This window comes from Lepus europaeus, chromosome 14, assembly GCF_033115175.1.
Source record: "Lepus europaeus isolate LE1 chromosome 14, mLepTim1.pri, whole genome shotgun sequence".
Taxonomy (NCBI): domain Eukaryota; kingdom Metazoa; phylum Chordata; class Mammalia; order Lagomorpha; family Leporidae; genus Lepus; species Lepus europaeus.
Window position 1 is genome coordinate 30,008,368 of NC_084840.1, and position 22,032 is coordinate 30,030,399.

Consider the following 22,032-nt stretch of genomic DNA (forward strand, 5'->3'; position numbering starts at 1 on the left):
ATAGCAGTAAGGAACAATGAAACCCAGTCATTTGCAACAAGATGGAGGAATCTGGAAAACATCATGCTGAGTGAATTAAGCCAGTCCCAAAGAGACAAATATCATTTGTTTTCCCTGATCGGTGACAACTGAGCACCAAAGGGGAAACCTGTTGAAGTGAAATGGACACTATAAAAAACAATGAACTGATCAGCTCTTGTCCTGACTCTAGATGTACAATGTAATACTTTATCCTTTTTAGTATCTGTTGTTGTTTTTGTTGTTGTTGTTCTAGTACTAGTGGTTGAACTCTGTAATTAGCACACAATTATTCTTAGGTGTTTAAATTTTAACTGAAAAGTGATCCCTGTTAAATTTAAGAGTGGAAAAAGAGAGGGAGGAGATGTACAATTTGGGACATGTACAATCAGACTTGCCCCAAATGATGCAGTTAGAAATGTGCCAGGGGATTCCAATACAATCCCATCAAGGTGGCATGTACCAATGCCATCGCACTAGTCCAAGTGATCAATTTCAGTTCACATTCGATGGCTCTGATAGGTCTAAGAATCAAAGGGATCACACAAACAAGACAAGTGTCTGCTAACACTAACTGATAGAATCAAAAAGGGAGAGAAAGATCCAACATGGGAAGTGGGATACACAGCAGACTCATAGAATGGCAGACGTCCTAAACAACACTCTGGCCTCAGAATCAGCCCTTAAGGCATTCGGATCTGGCTGAAGAGCCCATGAGAGTATTGTAGGCATGGAAAGCCAAGATACCATGGAAAAGAAAAAAAAAAAAGAAGACCTAAATGAAAGATCTCTGCGAGTGAGATCCCAGTGGAAAGAACAGGGCCATCAAAGAAGGAGGTACCTTTCTCTGAAGGGAGGAGAGAACTTCCATTTTGACTATGACCCTATCGGAATAAGATCAAAGTCAGCGAACTCTAAAGGCTTCCATAGCCCTGGCAACTCATGACTAGAGCCTAGGGAGATTACTGACGCCATGAACAGGAGTGTCAAATTGTTAAGTCAGCAACAGAAGTCACTGTGTACTTACATCCCATGTGGGATTGTCCTTAATGTGTTGTCTAATGTGCAGTGATGCTATAACTAGTACTGAAACAGTATTTTTACACTTTGTGTTTCTGCATGGGTACAAACTGATGAGATCTTTACTAATTATATACTGAATCGATCTTCTGTATATAAAGAGAATTGGAAATGAAAAAAAAATAAACCTGGTGTTAAATTGGAAATGGCATAGAAAATTAATTAATTTTTTTAAAAAAATATAATGTAGGATCTCTGTCTTTAATGTGCTGTACACTCTTATTTAATGATATAACTAGTACTCCAACAGTATTTTTTTTTCACTTTGTGTTGCTATATGGGGGCAAACTGTTGAAATCGTTACCTAATATATACTAAACTGATCTTCTGTATATAAAGAGAATTGAAAATGAATGATGATGTGATTGGAAGGGGAGAGGGAGCGGAAAAGGGGAGGGTTGTGGGTGGGAGGGAAGTTTTTGAGGGGGAAGCCATTGTAACCCATAAGCTGTACTTTGGAAATTTATATTCATTAAATAAAAGTTTAATGAAAAAAAAAGAATAAAAATGAAATTTTTTTCAAGCATGAGGTAGCTAGAACCCACCTCTTTTGTGCTCTGAGTAGAATGCTGAGAAGGGGTTCTTCATTTAATTGCCAAGAATGGCCTTTACACATGCTAGACTTTCTTTGTAGGAAAAAAAGTACAACCTTTTGCAGCTAGATCCAACTGGTGGGGAACCATTAGCTTTAATTCCCAACATGAGAACTTTGGCAGTTGTATTATAGTGAATTATTGGACTCTCTGAAACTTTTCTCATTTATAGGCAGAGAACATCAATGTCTACTTTTCAGAGTTAGTTTGAAGATGAAATGTATGAATATGTGTATGCATATGTATGTACTCATATAAATGTAGGTACATACAAATTCTTGCTAAAGGTAATGATTCAGTAAACATCACCTTTTTCTATGTCCTTAAATTATGTAGCTAAGTCTTCCTTAAATCTTACATCACAAACATCATTAAAGGCCTCTTTTGAGATACATACAGGAAAATAATGATATTTACTAAGTTTACATTCTATACTAATATCCTAACAGGAAAGTGATCACACATACCCTGCATTGAACTCATAGGTCTGGTGCCAGAATGCCACTGGAAAGCAAGTACATAGTTAAACATAAATGAACAGTGACTGGAAATACTATTACAGACTAGAGGTTGCTTGTGAACATGGAGTAAGTAAATGCTTGCCTTGATCAAATAGTAAGGAGATGATAGGACCATATAGAACAAAGACAGCTGGAGGCGGCTTCAAACATCTAGACTCTTTATATTATCATCTCAATCTCCTAAAAGGAGAGCACTGTGAATTATGAACTATATTCTTAGGAAGAGAAATTAAGAGAAGACAGTTATAAGAACCTTTGAGATGTACCTGATTCTGTTCCCTTCCACAGCATCTCCTTTCTTTCTCTCCCTCCCTCTGGCCCTCCCTTCTTCCTTTCTTCATCTCCCTTTTCAGCCGGGGCACTGGCCAGGAGTGCTTAGACTCCCTCCATCTCTGTGTTTGGCATTCCTACCTGTCCCAGGAGGATGAGCACCAAGTCCACACTCAGTGAAGGGTATGCCCTACGCCTATGAGTCCCACACATCAATTCCTCTCTATTTTGTTCAGAAAATTAGTGATGTGCAATGTCCAATTACAGGAGAAGATGAGGTCATATAACCCAGCTCTTAGTTCTGATAAGTGGGTGATGATTACTGAGAAAAAAAATGCATGTGCCTTCCATAGATGAAATTTAAAAAATAAAACAACTACCAGAAAACTGCCAAAGATATTTTAAAGAAAAATTTGAAAAAAAATTTCTGGTTACAGAAGTATGAGGAGTTTGGAATATAAACCTGGACACAATTGTAACAATTTCTGGGACACTGAAATCAAAGACTGACTGGAAGTTTAGAAAATTTATTCTAGACAAACTAGGCAAGCTCTGAGTAGGCACATCAGGAGCCTAGGGCCACTCTTATCCCTACTTCAATTTTTTGGTATGCTAGCTTTATCAGAGAAGGGCCAGCCATAAATATTAACAACTTTGGTGAAAAGGGGGACTGACTTGAAAGAGGGGCAAAAATTTATAACTTTGCCAGCTGAAAGTGGCAGATCCAATTGGAAACCGTGGAAAACTCACAGACCTGCCTTCCTGGGATATGCTCACAGCTGGATGAATTGATGAATTTGCCAGGGAATAAACAGGTTATCTTGGACACAGCAGAGGCTTGGAAGGGTTACTTTAAGCTCTGCACAGCTCCCTGCTCCCTGGAAAACTGTGGATGTGTTGTGAAAAGAGAGCCAGTGAAAACTGAAGACAATTGAGAACCAAGCTATAACTCTGAATGCATTCCTTAACCCATTCACATGTTGATTGGTGGAAGCCAAAAGTTTTCCAGAAGACTGGAATGATTTGAGCACAAGGATTGCCCAATTGCCTGATTCAGACATGGGGTGAACCCAGGAAGCCAAGGTGAAAGTAAAAATTTTAAAATTTAAAAACTGATTAGAGATAGCAGACACTGGACACACCTGAGGAGAAAGTTGTCTACAATTTAAGCCTACAAAAATTACTAAAGACAGTCTAATAACCTAAATAATTTTAACATAAAACTCTAAGAATTCAATGAAACAATGAATCAGTTCATTTAAAAAGTCAATAGAAAAGACCTAATAGTCCCTAATATTGAGGATAGCAAACAAAAAGATCTGCCATCAAGAATTTTATATCTAGAAGAAAGTACACCATAAATTAAAGTGAAAGATAGTTAAAAAAGAAACAAAAACTGGAAGAAATCATCACTAACACATTAGTCCTCTAGAAGTATATATTTTTTTAAATCTTTAGGCTAAAAGGAAAAGAGAGTACATCAAATCTTAGGAGTGAAGGACTTCTGAAAATTTACCTGCTAAAAAACTAAGAAGTGAACAACCCTGACAATGGTCACGGCATTTTAACTACCCCAGCACTATCTTAGGGAACTCTAATAAAAGAGTCCCTGGAAATTGGGCCGAAACCATAAGTCAAGGGCAGGCAGCTGCGGTTTGAGATAACGGCGCCAGATAAAGACATGGGAAGCACCCAACCGCCCCTTATCTGTGGGTCCCGGCAGACGGCAAAAGTATGCAAGGTATTTTCTGCATGCCCCCACCCCATTGTCTTATTGAAACCCTGTAACCACGCTTTTTTTCTGCTTCTGTATCCCCCGCCCTGCTTGCTTAAGAAACTGCCCGCACTACCCCCTTCCCTAGCCCCTTACCCAGTAACCATTAACATATCCAATGGAGTTGTAACACGACTAGATATGCTAATGTTGTGGTTTTAAGCTTTAAATACCCTGTAAAGCTGATGTTTGGGGCCACTCTCTCTTCACTACACTAGAGGGTGCTGCTGAGACGGCCCATTTGCAAATGAAATAAACTTTCCTCTTGCCTTTGCATCGATTGGAGTGGAGTCTGTGTTTCTGGGGTCCGGTCAATTTGTGGGACGCCTGCTTAAGGGGTCTTACAGGAGAAAAAGGAACATCAATGGAATAGTAAATTAGTGGGTAAATAGTAAAGGATGTGTGTGTGTGTGTGTGTGTTAGTTTTCTGTTCTTTCAAATTATTTTAAAATTTTATTGTTTATTTATCTTCATGTATAATAAGCTGATTTAGCAGGGCCACATGCCACAATGTCAACAAGTTAACATCAATAATATTTAAATATACTAGCAATTAATCTTCATTATCAAGAAAACAGTTTGGAGACCAGCATTATGATGCAAAACTTTAGGCCACCACTTTGCCAGCATCCCATATTCCAGTGCCTGTTCAAGTCTCAGCTTCCTGTTTATGAGCCTTAGAAAGCAGATGGCCCAAGTATGCAGGTCCCTGCCATTATTGTGGGAGACCAAGATGGATTTCATGACAGCTAATTTTGTCCAAACCTGCCACAGAAAATTGAGAAGTGAACAAGCAGATGAAAGATCTCTCTCTGTATCTCTCTTCCTTCCTTGATGTTAACTCCTTACCAGATAAGTGATTTGTACATATTTTCACCAGGTTTGTAGGTTATCTTTACACTCTTTTGACAATGCATTTTGACATACAAATTTTTTAAGTTGAATTTATTGATTTTGCATTTTGTGCCTATACTTTTGGTGTGATATCAAATAAATTCTTAACAAATCCAGCATTAATACATATTTTTTTTTACTATTTTTTCTTCTAAGATCTAAACTCTTTTATTACTACAATAGAATATTTTAGGAAACTAATTTTACAAAGTGAAAAGGTTTATTGAGCTCACAGTTGTGGAGGTTCAAGTCCAAGATTATATAGTCCCATTAGTTTGGCCTCTGGTAAGGTTGGTAGATATGGGCACATCATAGTGGGACATGTAGGAACAAATCATCACATCTTGAACTGGAGCAGAGAGAGAGCAAGAAGAAAGTAGGTCCAAAAATAGGTTTTTACCAGTGTATCAACTCTCTTGCAAAAATTCCAGAGGTCACATGAGAAATACTTCATGCTCTCACTGGCCAAGGAATCTTGCACTAAGTCCCTCTCTAAAAGGTCCTGCTAACTCCCAATAGCACCATTCCAGGGACTAAGATTTTAACAAATGGGTACTTGTGGGACATTCAGCATTCAAAGAGAGCAGGATCCTTGAAGTTTCAAATGAATTTTTCTATAATTTTACAAAAAAATGCCATACGGATTTTGATGAGATTGCACTGCCCTTCCCTGCTCAAAATCAATCAATCATTTATCAATCAATCACAGATGCTATTGCTAAACTACTGCCACTTCTGGGGAAGTAGAAAATACAGAAAAGTTATAACCCCACAGTTTCCAAACTGTGTACAGGTATACCATGAGGCTTTTTAATTTTCAAGGAAAATACATGCTTGGCATTTTTTGGGCACAGAGACAGACACTAGCCTGAGGTAGTCCACAGTTTCAACAATAGGTAACACTCTGCTCCTTTTCAATGATATTGTGTCTTTGGTAAGCCGACTGTTCTGGCTGGCCATTGCCAGGAGAAGCAAGCACTATGTGGAAACCAAGCTGGAACAGGAAAGAAAGCTGGTTCTCTTCACACTCAGTCCATAGCTAGCATTTTCCTGCCCCTCCTTACCTATCACCATTCGTCACTTTGGTTGTCTACGCTTCAACTAGAATCTTCTCTAAGTTGTTTTTCTTTAATGAATTACCTCGCTGATGCTGTGCTTCTCATTTTACACAGTGCTTTGCAAACACTATTAAATTCAAACCTAAAACAAGAGTAGTAATAACCACAAGTAGTGGGGGGACGTGTGTCATACTAACAGTCACAATTTTTAAAGAATCAAAAGAAATATATACAAGGAGGAAAAATTAAAGATGTGAAAGTTTTTTAAATTACAACAAATCAAAGCACTTGGAAAGACCAATAGTGTGTTAAGGCCAATGAAGGGGAAGCATGAAACTAAAAGTAAATATCAGTAACAAATGTGGGCTATGTTTCTGGTGACCAATCGATTTTTTGCTGAGGCATAATTCATGACTCAGCTGCAAGAAGATATATCAAAAGTAAAGCAGGTGTCAAAGTTTTCAGACAGAAGGAATTCAGACCAATACAGAAATCACGAAGATTAGATGTGTCGCAGATAAAGATGCCATGATTGTGTTAAAATGGTAATCCATAACTCACATCTAAAAGGAATATTGTAGTTTACTTGAACACGTATCAGTGAATTATATAGCTAAACAATTGTTATCATTTGACTGTGATTTTGGTGTCTTCCAAACATTCGTATATTGAAGGCTTGGTCCCCAGGGTGATGCTATCAGGTAGTGGTGGAACCTTGTGGAGGAGGGGTCATTATGGGCCTGTCCTTAAAAGGTAACTCTCATGAGAATGTTGTTACAAAAGCCTGAGTTTGGGCCCAACACCTCTCTCTCTGCCTTGCAGTTCACCATGTGATTTTTTCTCCCTCTACAGACACCATATGCCATTAGCCCTCGGCCTTTCCCCAGGGCCAAGCTTTAACCCTATCATTTGGATTGTAAACTGTAGAAATGATGAGCTAAATAAAACTCTCTTTACTTCATAAGTACTCTCTCCCAGGTCTTTTGTTACAGTAATGAAAAGCTAACTAATACATCACAGAGTAACAAATATTAATTAAGTGGTCAAGGAAATACACATTTGGATGTAGACTGTATTTAAACACAAAGGCAATTATGATAGTCCTTTCTCAAGAAAAACCTAAGTAGCTCCAGTTTTACTTACACTAAAATCCATAAGGACGAATGAAATATAGGATATTGGAAAGAAATTTCACAGGGACAAAATCTGAATATGTCTTCTTAATTATTAGCTATATCCTGCCTCCTATTACCTCAAAATCTATTAGGGATGCTATGAGTCCAACGATCTATTACTGCTTTCTCCCTGCCTCCCTCCCTCTGTTGCTCTCTCTTGAATGCAAATAGCGGAGATGCAGGGGGTGGAGTCTGTTGTGATCAGTCACAACACATGCTGCTTCCTAGTACCGTGACCACGAATGTCTCAGGACACCCAAGGAGAGCATGTGCAGAGCGTGTTATGGAGGGCTGTTACCACCTGTTCCCAGCAGTCATTTCTTAGGAATCATGGGAAAGGTAATGGCATGCAATGGTATTTCAAAAAGCTTAGGTTAAGTTTATTTTGATACAACTTTGTTTTTGAAAAAAATTCATGAATATGAAGGAATTTCAAGAAGGTTTGGAAAGGTATACTATGAAAAAGAATGCATGGACTTAAAAAATTGTCCCCAAATAAACTTATACTTTAATTCTATTTACCACAAACAGTTTGAAGTACTATTATATGATCTTGAATTAAACAGAGAAACCACTGATATGCTATGAAATTGTAGGAATGCAAGTGACATTGAAAGGTCAAGTCAAGGCACCAGAGAGTGAGTGGAGACTTCAAAAGTTGTAAATGTAAAAATGTAAACATGAACAATGTTTAAGCAACTAACAAAGCTGAAAGAAATATCAATTGTAGGAGTAAATAATACACTGTTATAAAGAACAATAATTGTGAAAATATGTATAAACTGAAGAGTGCCCAGAAAATTAACCTTATGATTATAAAATAAACTGAAAGCATGTCACTGTACAATCTAAAAGAAAACATAAGAAAGGAGGCATAAAGGGAGGGTGGCAGTGTGGTCAGGAGGGAGGGTAGGGTGGGAAGCATCACTAAGCTCTTAAATCTGTATCTAAGAAATACATGAAATTTGTTCATGAATTTCATGCATAAAAATTTTAAAAATAAAAAAGCTCATAGTAAATAAGAATGAATCTTTCTGGTCAGATGGCCTGGTCAGAAGTTGGGAGATCCCAAATCTGAATGTCTGGGTTCAAGTTTCACTTAGCTTCCTGCCTAAGGCACCCTCAGATGATGGCTCAAGTAGTTCGGATCCTGCCACTCACGAGAGACCCTGTTAAGTTCTCAGCTTCTGGTCCAAATTTGGCTACTGGGGGCATTCACAGAATGAACTAGGGAATGAGGGATCTTTGTCTAGCTTTTAAATTACTTCATTAATTAATTTTTAAAAGGAAGAATTCTCTTTAAAAAAAAAATAAATCAACCAGGGCTGGCATTGTGGTGTACCAGGTAAAGCCACTGCCTTTGATGCTGGTGTCCCATATGAGTGCCCATGAGTGCCCTGGCTGCTTCACTTATGTTCTCACTCCCTGCTAATGGCCTGGGAAAAGCAGCACAGGATGGCCCAAGTGCTTGGGCCCCTGCACCTGCATGGGAGACCCAGAAGAAGCTCCTGGCTCCTGGCTTTGGCCCAGACCAGTGCTGACCATTGCAGCCATCAGGGAGTGAACCAGCTGATGGAATTTTCTCTCTCTCTCTCTCTCTCTCTCCAACTTTCAAAATAAATAGATAAATCTTTTTAAAAATAAAAGAAAACCTTACACTTTATAGACATTTACCTGGAAATGCCTTTGCATGGGAGGGTGAACAACCATTTCAGTTTAACCAATCCTGTTCTGACTTTAGCACTGAAAGTCCAGTGTCCTGGGAAAACCAGAACTGCTATCATCTGACTAGTAATTTCATTCCAACAAACCTCGGTAGATTCCTCACTGAAAACATAATCATTCTGCCAATTCCAATTCTTTGACAAAGGAACACTGCAAAAATTCCACATAGTATAATTTTCTCAATTCTCACCTAACTTCTCCATATCCCACCTAGGCTTATCAGACAGGTCCTGAACAGAGAAAGAAAACAATAGAGCACTATTCCCTGCGTGCTGCTGCATCACACACCAGTAGTGGGCCAAAGTCTACTTACTTTTGCTGCAACCCAACAGATTGTTGACATCCAAGTGGCTTGCTTTGGGAACACAGGCATCACACTTTGAGCCAGTGACAAATTGTTTACAGAAACATTGGCCTGTGACCAAGTGACAGGTTTCATTCAAGGCTCCTGAGAGATGACAATTACAAGGCTGACATCTGAAAACAAGACGAATAAACCATCAAAGAGAATAGCATTCTGATTAATAATTCATAGCATAAGTTACACCTATCAATAATATTGTGCAGTAAGATGGTGTGCTTTAGCCAACAAATTGAAAAGGATGCTTGAGCCAAATGAAAAAAACAGAACATATCTTTATCAAAATGCTATCCTTAATAAAAACTGTACGAAACTAACTTTCTGTAAACTAATGGCCAAATAAAAATATTACGTTGCTTTTTTTTTAACCTGTCATGATACAGATGACAAATCAGTTTGAATACCAATTGTTCCACTAACAATATTGCAAATAGTTCTTTCTTTCTTTTTTCTTTTCTTTTTTTTTTTTTTTTTTTTTTGACAGGCAGAGTGGATAGTGAGAGAGAGACAGAGAGAAAGGTCTTCCTTTTTGCCACTGGTTCACCCTCCAATGGCCGCTGTGGCCGGCGCATCTCGCTGATCCGAAGCCAGGAGCCAGGTGCTTCTCCTGGTCTCCCATACGGGTGCAGGGCCCAAGGACTTGGGCCATCCTCCACTGCCTTCCCGGGCCATAGCAGAGAGCTGGCCTGGAAGAGGGGCAACCGGGATAGAATCCGGCGCCCAAACCAGGACTAGAACCCAGTGTGCCGGCGCCACAAGGCGGAGGATTAGCCTGTTAAGCCTCGGCACCAGCCTAATGGTTCTTTCTTTTAAAAGCATTTCTGCTAAAACCTAAAAAGTTAGACTAGGTACTCATAAAATTATCTTTTCAAGTAACTATCCAATTACAAAACAGGAAACTGGGGGTCAATCTGTCTTTTCCCTAAAAAGCATTTATTTCTTTGAAGATGGAGTTTCTTTAAGAAAATCACTTGAGGAAGACAGGTTCAAATACTTTTGAAGCCTTAATATGGGTGATATCAAATTTTCTATTTTATGTAGTTAGTTCATTTTTCCAGAATGGTGGGAGGATAGAGCATTATTATGACTTATGAAAAGATGTTAATGATATAAATATATTGAGATAACTCCACTGCAACTGAAATTCCTGGAGCCCAAAGTTGCCTGTAAAAACAAAAGTCCTGGCATTCAGGGAGACAGAAACTGAAACTTGCTGCCTGAGACTGAATTATTCAAACACTTAGCCAAGGCCAATGGCACTGATTAAGATAAACAATTTTTGGCCGGCGCCGCGGCTCACTAGGCTAATCCTCCGCCTTGCGGCGCCGGCACACCGGGTTCTAGTCCCGGTCGGGGCACCGATCCTGTCCCGGTTGCCCCTCTTCCAGGCCAGCTCTCTGCTGTGGCCAGGGAGTGCAGTGGAGGATGGCCCAAGTGCTTGGGCCCTGCACCCCATGGGAGACCAGGAGAAGCACCTGGCTCCTGCCATCGGATCAGCGCAGTGCGCCGGCCGCAGCGCGCCAACCGCGGCGGCCATTGGAGGGTGAACCAACGGCAAAGGAAGACCTTTCTCTCTGTCTCTCTCTCTCTCACTGTCCACTCTGCCTGTCAAAAATAAATTTAAAAAAAAAAAATAAACAATTTTTGTGCCATGAAGTATGAGAGATGAAGAAACAGCACAGGTAAGCAGATGACCCACAGTTAAAACAGGGACTCTCCGTGTGCTACATTTATACCAACACTAAATGAATTCACCTATGTGTCCTAATAAAGATGCTGGTGGATAGAGTTACTTTACCTCACTGCAATTTTTACAGTGTGATCTCTTGGGTAATCACTCAACACCCTTAAAAAGGCCGATAAAAGCTAGGACTGCCAAATAAGCTGCAAATTTGTTTTATGGACTAATATCCCCTTGGGAATAAATAAAGTACAGTTTCTCCTGCAAACCACCTTACTGTAGTTTGCCCTTTTATGGTCAAAATAAAAGGACATTTTTCCCCTTACCAACAACTAGATTAGGCCCTCTATCTCTATACATTACATCAGAATTGCATGAAAAATAGATTTTGCGTTTAGGCTAAGTATTAGAACTAAAAAAAAATCCTGCAGTGAAATTAAAACAGAATTAGAGAAGGAATGAAATACTTGATTTGCTGTTAATTTCATTATATGGTATTATTTACAGTACATTGCAAGGAGGCTTTTAATGTAATATTGGCAACCATAAATAAGAGGGAAGCTTCTCCAATGCCTGTGTGTCTGTGTGTGTGTGTGTACATACGCACTATGGCACCATTCCTCTGGAATAAGTCTCTTGAGTATTTCAGTTTTTATTACCATTCACTCATGAGACAATCATACTCGCTTTAAATATAGTACATTTAGAGTAATAGTTTCCAGGGTATAACATAATTCCTTTCCTTGATGTAGTTCTATTTTCTTCCAACCAACCACTACACACATAACTCCAAGTCAGTTATGTCAATATCTATGGGATATTAAGTTCCAAGTCCAAATGGAATAAATAAATCACTTCTTAGGCAAGCAAGAACTGTTGTGAGTAATTAAATGTGTCTAGTCCTAGCTTTATAGTCTCTAATCCCAGCTACTGTTATATTCAACTTATTTGACTTGTTATAATTGACTTCGGTAGAAGAGAATTTTCCCTAAATGAAGTTCATCGGAGGAGACTCTTCTGAATATTGTGGCTTGTTTCTAGCCCAAAGGACTCTGGGGATAGTTTTGTAATTAAAGTTAAAGTAAAATGATTCCTGTGAATTTCTCAGCCACTGAAATATAATTTTAAACATTTCCAAGAGTTCTTCAGCCAATAAGCTACAAGTTTGATGTCATTGTATAAGCTATCCCTCCTCGAGAGTACCTTCTAAATGAAATATATTTCACTTTTATTAAAACAAAATTATACATAATAAAGGAAAAGACACTTTAAGCTTAGGAAGGGAAACACCAAGCTAAGTTGAATTGTGATATTGATTTTGCCAGGATAAATGGTTTTTGTAATATTAATATAAAGAAACCTTTATTACACTGACTCTCCTGGTGCAGCCAGAGCTTCTCCCACAATCTGTTTAAAATCTTCATTTTTCACCCTTATGGGAAAACCTCACTTGCTAAATGGATTTCATAAAAAGCAATCTGTCAAGATGTATATAGATAAACAATTTGTGATGTTTATTGACCAGTTCATTATGGTAAACAAAAGAGGAGTAAAGCATTGCTAATCTCTGCCAGCACTCTGCTATTATGGTTTGTTTGGGCCCCCATGGAGCTCACTATTTATGAGATAGAGTAGAAAAGAAGTTAATTGGCCTCTGTCCCTTGAATCACAAATCTTATCTATTTTCCTTTCCTGGGAGTTTCTTCAAATTGTATGAAAAACAGTCTTCCCAATTATTACTAATGCAGAAACATGACCATTAATGAAGGGAGTATGTTTCAATAGTGCATGTCATTGTTAGAAACTCCTTTATCTGTAGGAGGGCTACAGTAGGGGGTCCAGGGCTATATTCTATGATGTAGATGTCTTTATCAACGTTCCTCTTTGTATACCCTTCTTCTGTCTAGGGCTTCAACTCAAGGGTACCATGAACTGAGTTTAGCAGTTATTGACAGAATAACATCCATAGAGAGCCAGTTATGTTCCAGGGCTGCAACGAATATCAAGGAGGTGAAGAGGAATGATATACAATTGCCCCGGTCCTCAAGGAGATCACAATCTAATGTGAAAGAAAAAAATGGGAAGAGCATTAATAATAAAGATTATGCAGACACGAGGCAGCTACTTAGCTTGGTGAGACAGGCAATTGGGCTGAATTTTAAGAGATGAAAAAGAATGAGCCAAGCAAATCAGAGAGAAAGGAAAAAGAAAGAGATGTTGTGAAATTGTAAGCCATTCAGAATTTGAGGATTTAAATTCATATTGATGAATGGTGATCAATAAAGCTAGAAGGGTAAGCAGAGGTTAAAAAAATAGCTAAGTTAGGGCTAAGGTAAGACACAATATAAACTGTTTTATAAAGTAGGTGTAGCCTTAAGAAACATCCATTATATGAAATTGGAAGGTAGGATATGGTGATAAATTGAAAAGAGAAGGCAGCTGGTGCCATGGCTCACTAGGCTAATCCTCCACCTGCGGTGCCAGCACCCCGGGGTTCTAGTCCTAATCAGGGTGCCGGATTCTGTCCGGGTTTCTCCTCTTCCAGTCCAGCTCCCTGCTGTGGCCTGGGAAGGCAGTGGAGGATGGCCCAAGTGCTTGGGCCCTGCACCCCCATGGGAGACCAGGAGGAAGCACCTGGCTCCTGGCTTCGGATTGGCGCAGCGTGCTGGCCACAACACGCTAGCCATAGTGGCCACTTGGGTGGTGAACCAACGGAAAAAGGAAGACCTTTCTCTCTGTCTCTCTCTCTCACTGTCTAACTCTGCCTGTCAAAAAAAAATTAAATTAAATTAAATTTTAAAAAAAGATAAGAGAAGGGAAGAAGGGCATGCAGTTGCTCTTAGTTTTCTAATTTGCAGAAGAATGATTGGGAGAGTATTCAACACAAAGAACAAAAGAGGAAGACATCTCAAATTGCTAAGGAGTTTCACACAATTATTATTGATAAATAAAAAAGAGGCTTAAAGGAACACTGGAAAAGTTGGGTAAAGAGTTTTCTTCCATCAGTCCCTAGCACAAAGGCTGACTCAGAATAAATTTTCATTAAATACTGTGAAATAAAGAAAATGATCATTAATACAACACCAGGAAAGTTATAGACTTGGGGTAGGACAGCAAAGAAAAATCTAATGGAGCTTGAAGATCCAAAGCAATTTAGATCTTTTGAGCCCTTTTGTATTGGCTTAACTCTGTCCCTCTGGCTAACTTTACCTGGAAGGAACAGACAGTTTTTCATTAAGGGCTAGACTCTGTTCAGACTCCCAAGATCACAGCTCTCAGCGCAGTTCACTTGCACAGGATTCGGTGAGGTCTAAAGTGCCCTCTAGAGGAGCCTGGGTTTTCCCCTAAGAGTTCATTTCATCTCCACAGAGAAATATGGGCTCATTGAGTGTCTTAGTTTTCCTTTTATCACAGCACTGTAATGTTTTATCATAACATCTGATGCTCTCGGCACTGGGATCAGAAGTACAGGAGAAGGATCTAGGGCTTTGGAATCCACTCTGTGAATGTCCAAGGCCATACACACCTGATGGCTTACTGAAGAGGAAATTGGACTGGCATTGTCTCATCTGGAAAGCTTCACTGGAGGATTCCTGTCCACCATGAAAATTCTCATTCTGCTCATCAAACAGGAGCAATTTGTGGAGAGTTGTGATAGGACATCATTAATATACCTACCTTACAATTCTGACTTGCCTCTTCCTGATGCATTTTATTTCTTTATCTTAAAAGTATTTTTTAGGGTATTCATTTTTCTTGGATTAACATAAAAAGATGACACTCACATGATTAAGTCTTCAGAACCCTCAGTTTTTTAGGGATAGTTAAGTGGCTGGCATCACTGATTATAAAACAGCCATGAGGGGCCAGTGTTGTGGCACAGCAGGTTAACACCCTGGCCTGAAGAGTCAGCATTCCATATGGGTGCCGGTTCTAGTCCCAGCTGCTCCACTTCCCATCCAGCTCTCTGCTATTGCCTGGGAGAATGGTAGAGAATGGCCCAGGTTCTTGGGCCCCTGCACCCACGTGGGAGACCCGGAAGAAGCTCCTGGCTTCAGATTAGCACAGCTCTGGCCGTTGCGGCCAATTGGGGAACGAACCAGTGCTTGGAAAACTTTCTCTCTCTCTGCCCCCCCTCTCTCTGTGTAACTCTGACTTTCAAATAAAATAAATGAATCTTTAAAAAAAAAAAAAACTGCCATGAAGTTGATAGGCATTATATTGAGAAATAGTTTATATATTTTTTATTTTTTTAATTTCTTTTAAGATTTATTTTATCTATTTTAAGACCCAGTGGCGGCCAGCACCGTGGCTCAATACCTCGCGGCGCCGGCACACCGGGTTCTCGTCCCGGTCGGGGCACCGGATTCTGTCCCGGTTGCCGCTCTTCCAGGCCAGCTCTCTGCTGTGGCCAGGGAGTGCAGTGGAGGATGGCTCAAGTGCTGCGGCGGCCATTGGAGGGTGAACCAATGGCAAAGGAAGACCTTCCTCTCTGTCTCTCTCTCTCACTGTCCACTCTGCCTGTCAAAAAAGAAAGAAAGAAAGAAAGAAAGAAAGAAAGAAAGAAAGAAAGAAAGAAAGAAAGAAAGAAAGAAAGAAAGAAAGAAAGAAAGAAAGAAAGAAAGAGACACAGTGGCATGGAAGGAGGGAGGGAGAGAAAAGAGAGAGAGAGAGAGATCTTCCATCTGCTGATTTACTCCTCAAATGGCCAAAATGTCACAGGTTGGGCTAGATTGAAGCCAGGAGCCTGGAACTCCATCAGGTTCTCCCACATGGTATGGTGGGAAGAATAACTATATTCCTAATGTTGTACTTGTGAAATTTGTATTCCTTAAAAATAAATTAAAAAAAAAAAAATCTCCCACATGGGTGGCAGGGACCCAAATACTTGGGCCACCTTCTACTGCTTTTCCAGGTGCCTTAGCAGAGAGCTGGATCAGAAGTAGAGCAGCCAGGACTCTAACTGATGCTTATGATATGGGATGCCAGATGCTGGTGTCACAAGCAATGGCTTAACTCACTGCCCTACCATGCTAGCCCCTCTATTTTTATTTTTTTTTAATTTCACTTTTGCAATCTTTTTGAAGTCCCCTTGAATTATATTACTCTGATGGTCTTGAAAAAGCTCATGGAAAATGTGTATTGTAAAAACTATACATAGATTTCCAAATTTGATGCACCAAAGAGTTTTTCTTTTCCTCTCATTTGATTTTTTTCATGAACATTTGAAATATCCTTATCTCATGTTTTTGTAGATTACATGATCTCTATTGTAACTTAACTCTGCTGCTATAGCAGCCATAAAAATTATGTGAAGAATGAAAATTATCATGCTTGAGTAAAATTTTACATAAACAGGTGGTAGGTCAGATTTAGTCCTGAGACCAAATTAATGAACTTTGTTTTAATAGGCTGAATTGTGCCCACCTCCAACAATATTCTAGTCCTAATCCACAGAACTGGTGACTATGTTACTTTACTCTATAAAAGCAAATTTAATACATGTGATTAAACTAGAGATTTTTAAATAGGGGAGATTATCATGGATTATCTAATAATTTACAATGTTATCACAAGGATCCTTATGAGGAAAAACAAGAGAATGAGAGTTAAAATAAAGGATGTAAGGAGATAAGAAAAAATGAGAAGAAAGCAAGCACTACTCTGCTGGCTTTGAAGATGAAGGAAGGAGGCTGGAGCTAAAGAATATAGGTGGTCACCAGAAAATTCAAGGAAATAGATTTTTCTCTTAGTTTCAAAAAAAAACAGAGGCTTGCAGACATCTTGATTTTAGTCCAATAGAACTAATTTAGGACCTCTGACCTCCAGAACTATAAGATAATAAATCTGTATCATTTAAAGTCATAAAATTGTAGAAGTTTATTACATCAGAAACAGGAAGTTAATATACCTGATCAAGTGGAAAATCCAGAACTGAAGCACAGAAATCCTGAAACCTAACTTTGTGTTATTCCTATTACATTACATTAAATAAGTGCTACTAACACATAAAAAATGACATTTCTTGCAGGATCTTACATAATCTATAATAAGGAAGAATATATGGTTGGTAGCCATGGGAGACAGCAAAATCTACAGGTCTTTTGCAAGAAATTTTATAGTTTCTTCCATCAAAAAGTAGTTTGTTTCTCAACTACCCAAAATAAATACTTCTATCCTCTCCTTTAACAATCTTTTAATAATAAAAAATCTAAAATCTATGATATATTCTCAAAATTAATAAATTTATATTTGTAAGAGCCTACTATAGTGCCTAGTTGAAGACATTCAAATTACTTTAGCTGGTTTCTTTATTTTAAAAAATATTTTAACAAGAGGCATAGTTATTTTCTCATACTTACAGTCTTTTTACACTTAGGCTATGAGTGAAGTTTTTCCTTGAATAAACAAAAATTTCTTATGCCACATCAGATCTCATATATTTTGGCCACCATTGTAACATAATTTCAGAATAGCTCATGTTAGTATTTATACAACCGCAAACAAAAGTCAACAAAGATACTCAAGAATACTTTCATTCAAGAAAGGAATGGAAAGCATAAAAGAATCCATTTTTATACCTTCTCAATAATCAAACATAAACTCAAGCATGTGATGAAAGCAGAAAGCTTACAAACAAAGCCAGTTGCTTGGATGACCCCTTCTCTATTTATTAGCCACCTCTTATGCACAGGCTGCAGGAAGGGTAGGGAGTCATTAGAGCAGCACAACTCCAAGCAGTCTGTTGTCTCTGCCCTTAACATATGTATATGGTCAACTTTCTCCAGAGGTGGTGCTTTTGAGATTTCTTTATCATTCTCTCTCACTCAGATGCATCTCCGCTTCAACTGAATGCTTACTAAGTTTATTTATTTGAAAGGCAGAGAGAGACAGAAAGTGAGTGACTGAGTGAAAGACAGAGAGAGAAATGTTCCATCTACTGGTAGACTCCCTAAATGACCATAACAGCCAGAGATGGGCAAGGCCAAAGCCAGGAGGAGCATGGAAGTCAAGCCAGTCTCTGGGGACCCAGTGACTTGAGCCATCATCTGCTGCTTCCCTGGGTGTGAATTGCATGAAGTTGAATGGGACGCAGAATTGCACTTGTTCCCAGGCATCATGATAATGAACGCAGAAGTCCCAAGCAGCGGCTTAGCCTGCTGTAGCTAAGCCTGTCTGCCCTGATTGATCACTGAATTTGTAGTCCACAAGAATTTTACTTTTTTTTTTTTTTTTTTTTTTTTTTTTTTTTTTTAGGAGGGGGGAGGCTCAGGTCTCTAGCCTTCAAGGTAACATACATTATGTGCAGACACTAAGGCAGCCTCATGTTGTCTTTCTTCCCTGGAATCCTCACTGGGTCATGAGAAACACTCTCTTGTCTGGAACTCTGGAGGTATAAGTTATGGAGAGTACTCTTCCCACTCATCTGTGCAAATTAAGCCAGACTGTCATTCCTCTTTCAGAAGTTCTGGGTCTGAGACAGACATCAGTGTGCTGGCCTCCCAAACTACAGGAGCCTCATGTTACACTTCAAGGAATCTAATAAGACCTTCTAACTGGTCTTAAGTGGAAAGCACACAGACTCCTCCGTTCTGCCGGTGAAACACTGTTCTCGAAGTCTATCTTTTCCTTAGCCCACTTATCTCTATCATAGCAAGTTAGATACTTGTCCTTGATTTGTTTTCAGCTGATTTATTGTTGGTTGTCCATACTTTACAAGTTCTGCTATCGTATACACCAAGCTTGAAGGTTGAAGAATGGATGGGAAGGAAAAAAAAAGGAGCAACAGCAAACAACTCCTGTTTTTAAATGTTAGGAATCAAATGAAGAGAGAAATTAGACCGTAATTATCAGGTCTCATGAAGCAGTACAGAGACAAGTGAAGTGGATTTTAGGATGTTGCTGAGGACTTTATTTGTACACTGCTACGGTATGGGCAGTGGAGAGAGAGTTAAGTTTAAACGAAGGGAGCAAAGTTTGAAGGGAAGATGATGATGAAGAAGAGGAATCAGAAAGCAAGAAGCAAGAGGAGAAAAGCAAGAGGGAACCACATCAAGAGGAGGCAGCAGGAGAATTTTAAGCAGAAAAACTTTTAGATTGTTTTAAGACTAGATATAAAAACTAAGACTGTGCGCCATCATAGAAAAACTAGAGATAGATGATAATGTGTAGATATCTTTTTCTAGTTCTGTTTTTTTCTGTGAAACACAGGGCTAGATTTTGGCAGGTGTACTCACCTGAAATAAAGAAAGACTGGCAGTAGGTTAAAGGGAAACATAAATGCAGTGATGAGAAGTATATCCATGGTAGTATTTCCAGTTAGCACTGGTACATGGTCTTTCTTCAAGCCCTCGCAAGCTCAGGGCCTGAGCAACGCAAACATCCCAGGAGCTTAATACAGCAAAAGAGAGAGATCTTGCTTGTAAGCACCTAGCTCACATCAATCAGAATTATAATGGTTTTAGCCTAGTCTAAGAGTAGAAGCCAATGAAGTTAGGGAGGGGGCTGATCAAAATAGGACTACTTAGGAATACTGGATTATGGATTAAGGAGCACGTTAGGAGAGGGTTTAGGGATGAGAGAACTGGGAAGATGTGATATGCTCATAGAGTCATATTTATGGAATTAGAAAGAATTGAAAAGTAGAGAAATTAAAACTGATCACAAAATCCAGGGTGCAGCCTTGGAAACTGGCTGCTGGAATTGCAATTAAGTGAACAAAGAGGCCAAAGAATCACATTGGTCATGTCAAAGTAGTTCAAGGTAATGGCAGATGTTGGGGAGGAGAGGGGGAAAATACCATCCCTTAGATATTGTACTCAATAAATTAAAAGCTGGAAGTCTGACAATGAGCACAACAAGGATAGAAGAAAAGTCTTGACACTCCAAGAAGAAATTTATAATTCTTAAAAAGTAGGCCCCCTCTCAATTAATCAATATAATATATGCCAGGTAGCATGAAAGGGGATTCAGTCTTATTTACTTAAAACATGTGAAGAATCTTTTCACTTAGAACCCACAATTAATCTAGATGTCTCCATCTCCTTTAGAAACTTACAGTTTTTCATTTTGGTTCCCTCTGTTAGACACAAACCTGCCTTCATCCATGTAGTTTAATTGAAATCTGCTTTCTTAATTTTAGTCTTTTTGTTGTTGTTGTTGTTGACTGGCTGGTTAGAGTTAGACAGTGAGAGAGAGAGGCAGAGAGAAAGGTCTTCCTTTTCTGTTGGTTCACCCCCCAAATGGCCGCTATGGCCGGCGCTGCACTGATCTGAAGCCAGGAGCCAGGTGCTTCCTCCTGGTCTCCCATGCAGGTGCAGGGCCCAAGCACTTGGGCCATCCACCACTGCCTTCCCAGGCCACAGCTGAGAGCTGGACTGGAAGAGGAGCAACTGGGACAGAACTGGCTTAGTATTTTCCAATTACATAGTTTACACCAACTTTGTTGGCTCCTACTGTTTCTCATCAATTTAAATATTTCAAGCTACCTGCTAACCTAATCAAATTCCACTGCCAACCAGGCCTACTGCAGTGTTAGGTGATAGGAGACTTTCCTGTTAGCAGTTCTTGGTCTTGGGTTAAAGTGAGGTGGGGAGTGGGATGGGTAGATAATGGGGCAGAAAAGAATGGGGTAGAAGTCAGCCTTGAACTTGCGAAACAAGGGTAACAGAAGTAGTGTAATGAAGGAAATCTGGTTTCACTAAAAAATAATAAAAAGGAAAAGGAAGTTATGTATTGAGAAACCTGAGATAGTAAGATACTACTTGAACACTGAGTAGGGTTGGAGGTAGAGAATTGGTGATGACCTGGGAAGAATAACAAGGGGGATCATTAAAACAAAAACTGGGTGAGAGATCACCACAAAATGCCACTGATGAGCACAGAAATTAAAGGAAAACAGTTGATTGGAGAAGGAGATTTTTCTCTTGGTAAGTGTGGTCAGCACTATGGAAAAGATGAGGAATCCAACAGAGGTGGCCAGGAGTGTGATAAACCCAGCAGCTCCAACTGGAAAATATGGAGCATACTCTTTCAATGAAAAGTGTGTATAAGTACAATTGGCAGTCACCAGCATTGTGGCTTAGCAGGTAAAGTCACAAGCTGCAACACCAGTGGCCTCTATGGTCACAAGTCCACGTCCCAGCTGTTCCAATTCCAGTCCAGCTTCCTGCTAATGACCTGGGACAAGCAGCAAAAAGCAGTCTAAGAATTTGGGCCCCTTCCATTCACGGGAGACCTAGATAAAGCTATTGACTTTGGCCTGATCCACCCCTGGTCATTGCAACCATCTGATGGAAGATTTCTCTGCGTGTGTCTCTCACTCTCTGTAACTCTCAAAATAAAGAAACTCATCTTTTTATCAAAAAAAAGGAAGTAGTACTTGCAGCAACTGGGTCTAATTTCATTATGAAAATTCATTATGAAAATTAAATAAAAGTACATTTTATTTAATATTTACTGTATCACATGTTTCCTACATTCATTCAGAGTGCTTTAGTCTCTGTGGGAAAGAGTATTAATACTCTCAGGTTACCAAGATAACATTCCTATGAAAACAAAAATGGAACATCATGGATTGCTTACTATCTATATTTAATAGCTAATATATACATGTATATATGTAATGGGAACAAAAATATTTTTTCATATTTTAAATAATCTTTCTAATTTTTTTGATCAAATTGAATTTCAGAAAAGAAAGCCATAATGAACTAGCTCAAGTTCTTTTTCAGTAATTACCCTCTTATCCTGTCCACATTCTAATGGAGATGTTAACAAGGAGTTTAACAGCCAAAGGGCAGGCAATAGGGGGCATTGAGTTTAAAAGATTCCAGAGAGTCTCAGTCCCTGAATATTAAGCAATTATAAACACCAAGAAACA

General features: G+C 39.2%; 1 protein-coding gene across 1 annotated transcript in view; it reads right to left on the reverse strand.

Annotated features, from left to right (window-relative positions):
• The window catches only part of USH2A (usherin), an 855,126-nt gene that overhangs the window by 565,527 nt on the left and 267,567 nt on the right, over positions 1–22,032 (reverse strand). The window contains exon 14 of the mRNA XM_062211324.1: positions 9,422–9,585. Coding sequence (XP_062067308.1) covers positions 9,422–9,585 — 164 coding nt within the window. The remainder of the gene's footprint in view (positions 1–9,421; positions 9,586–22,032) is intronic.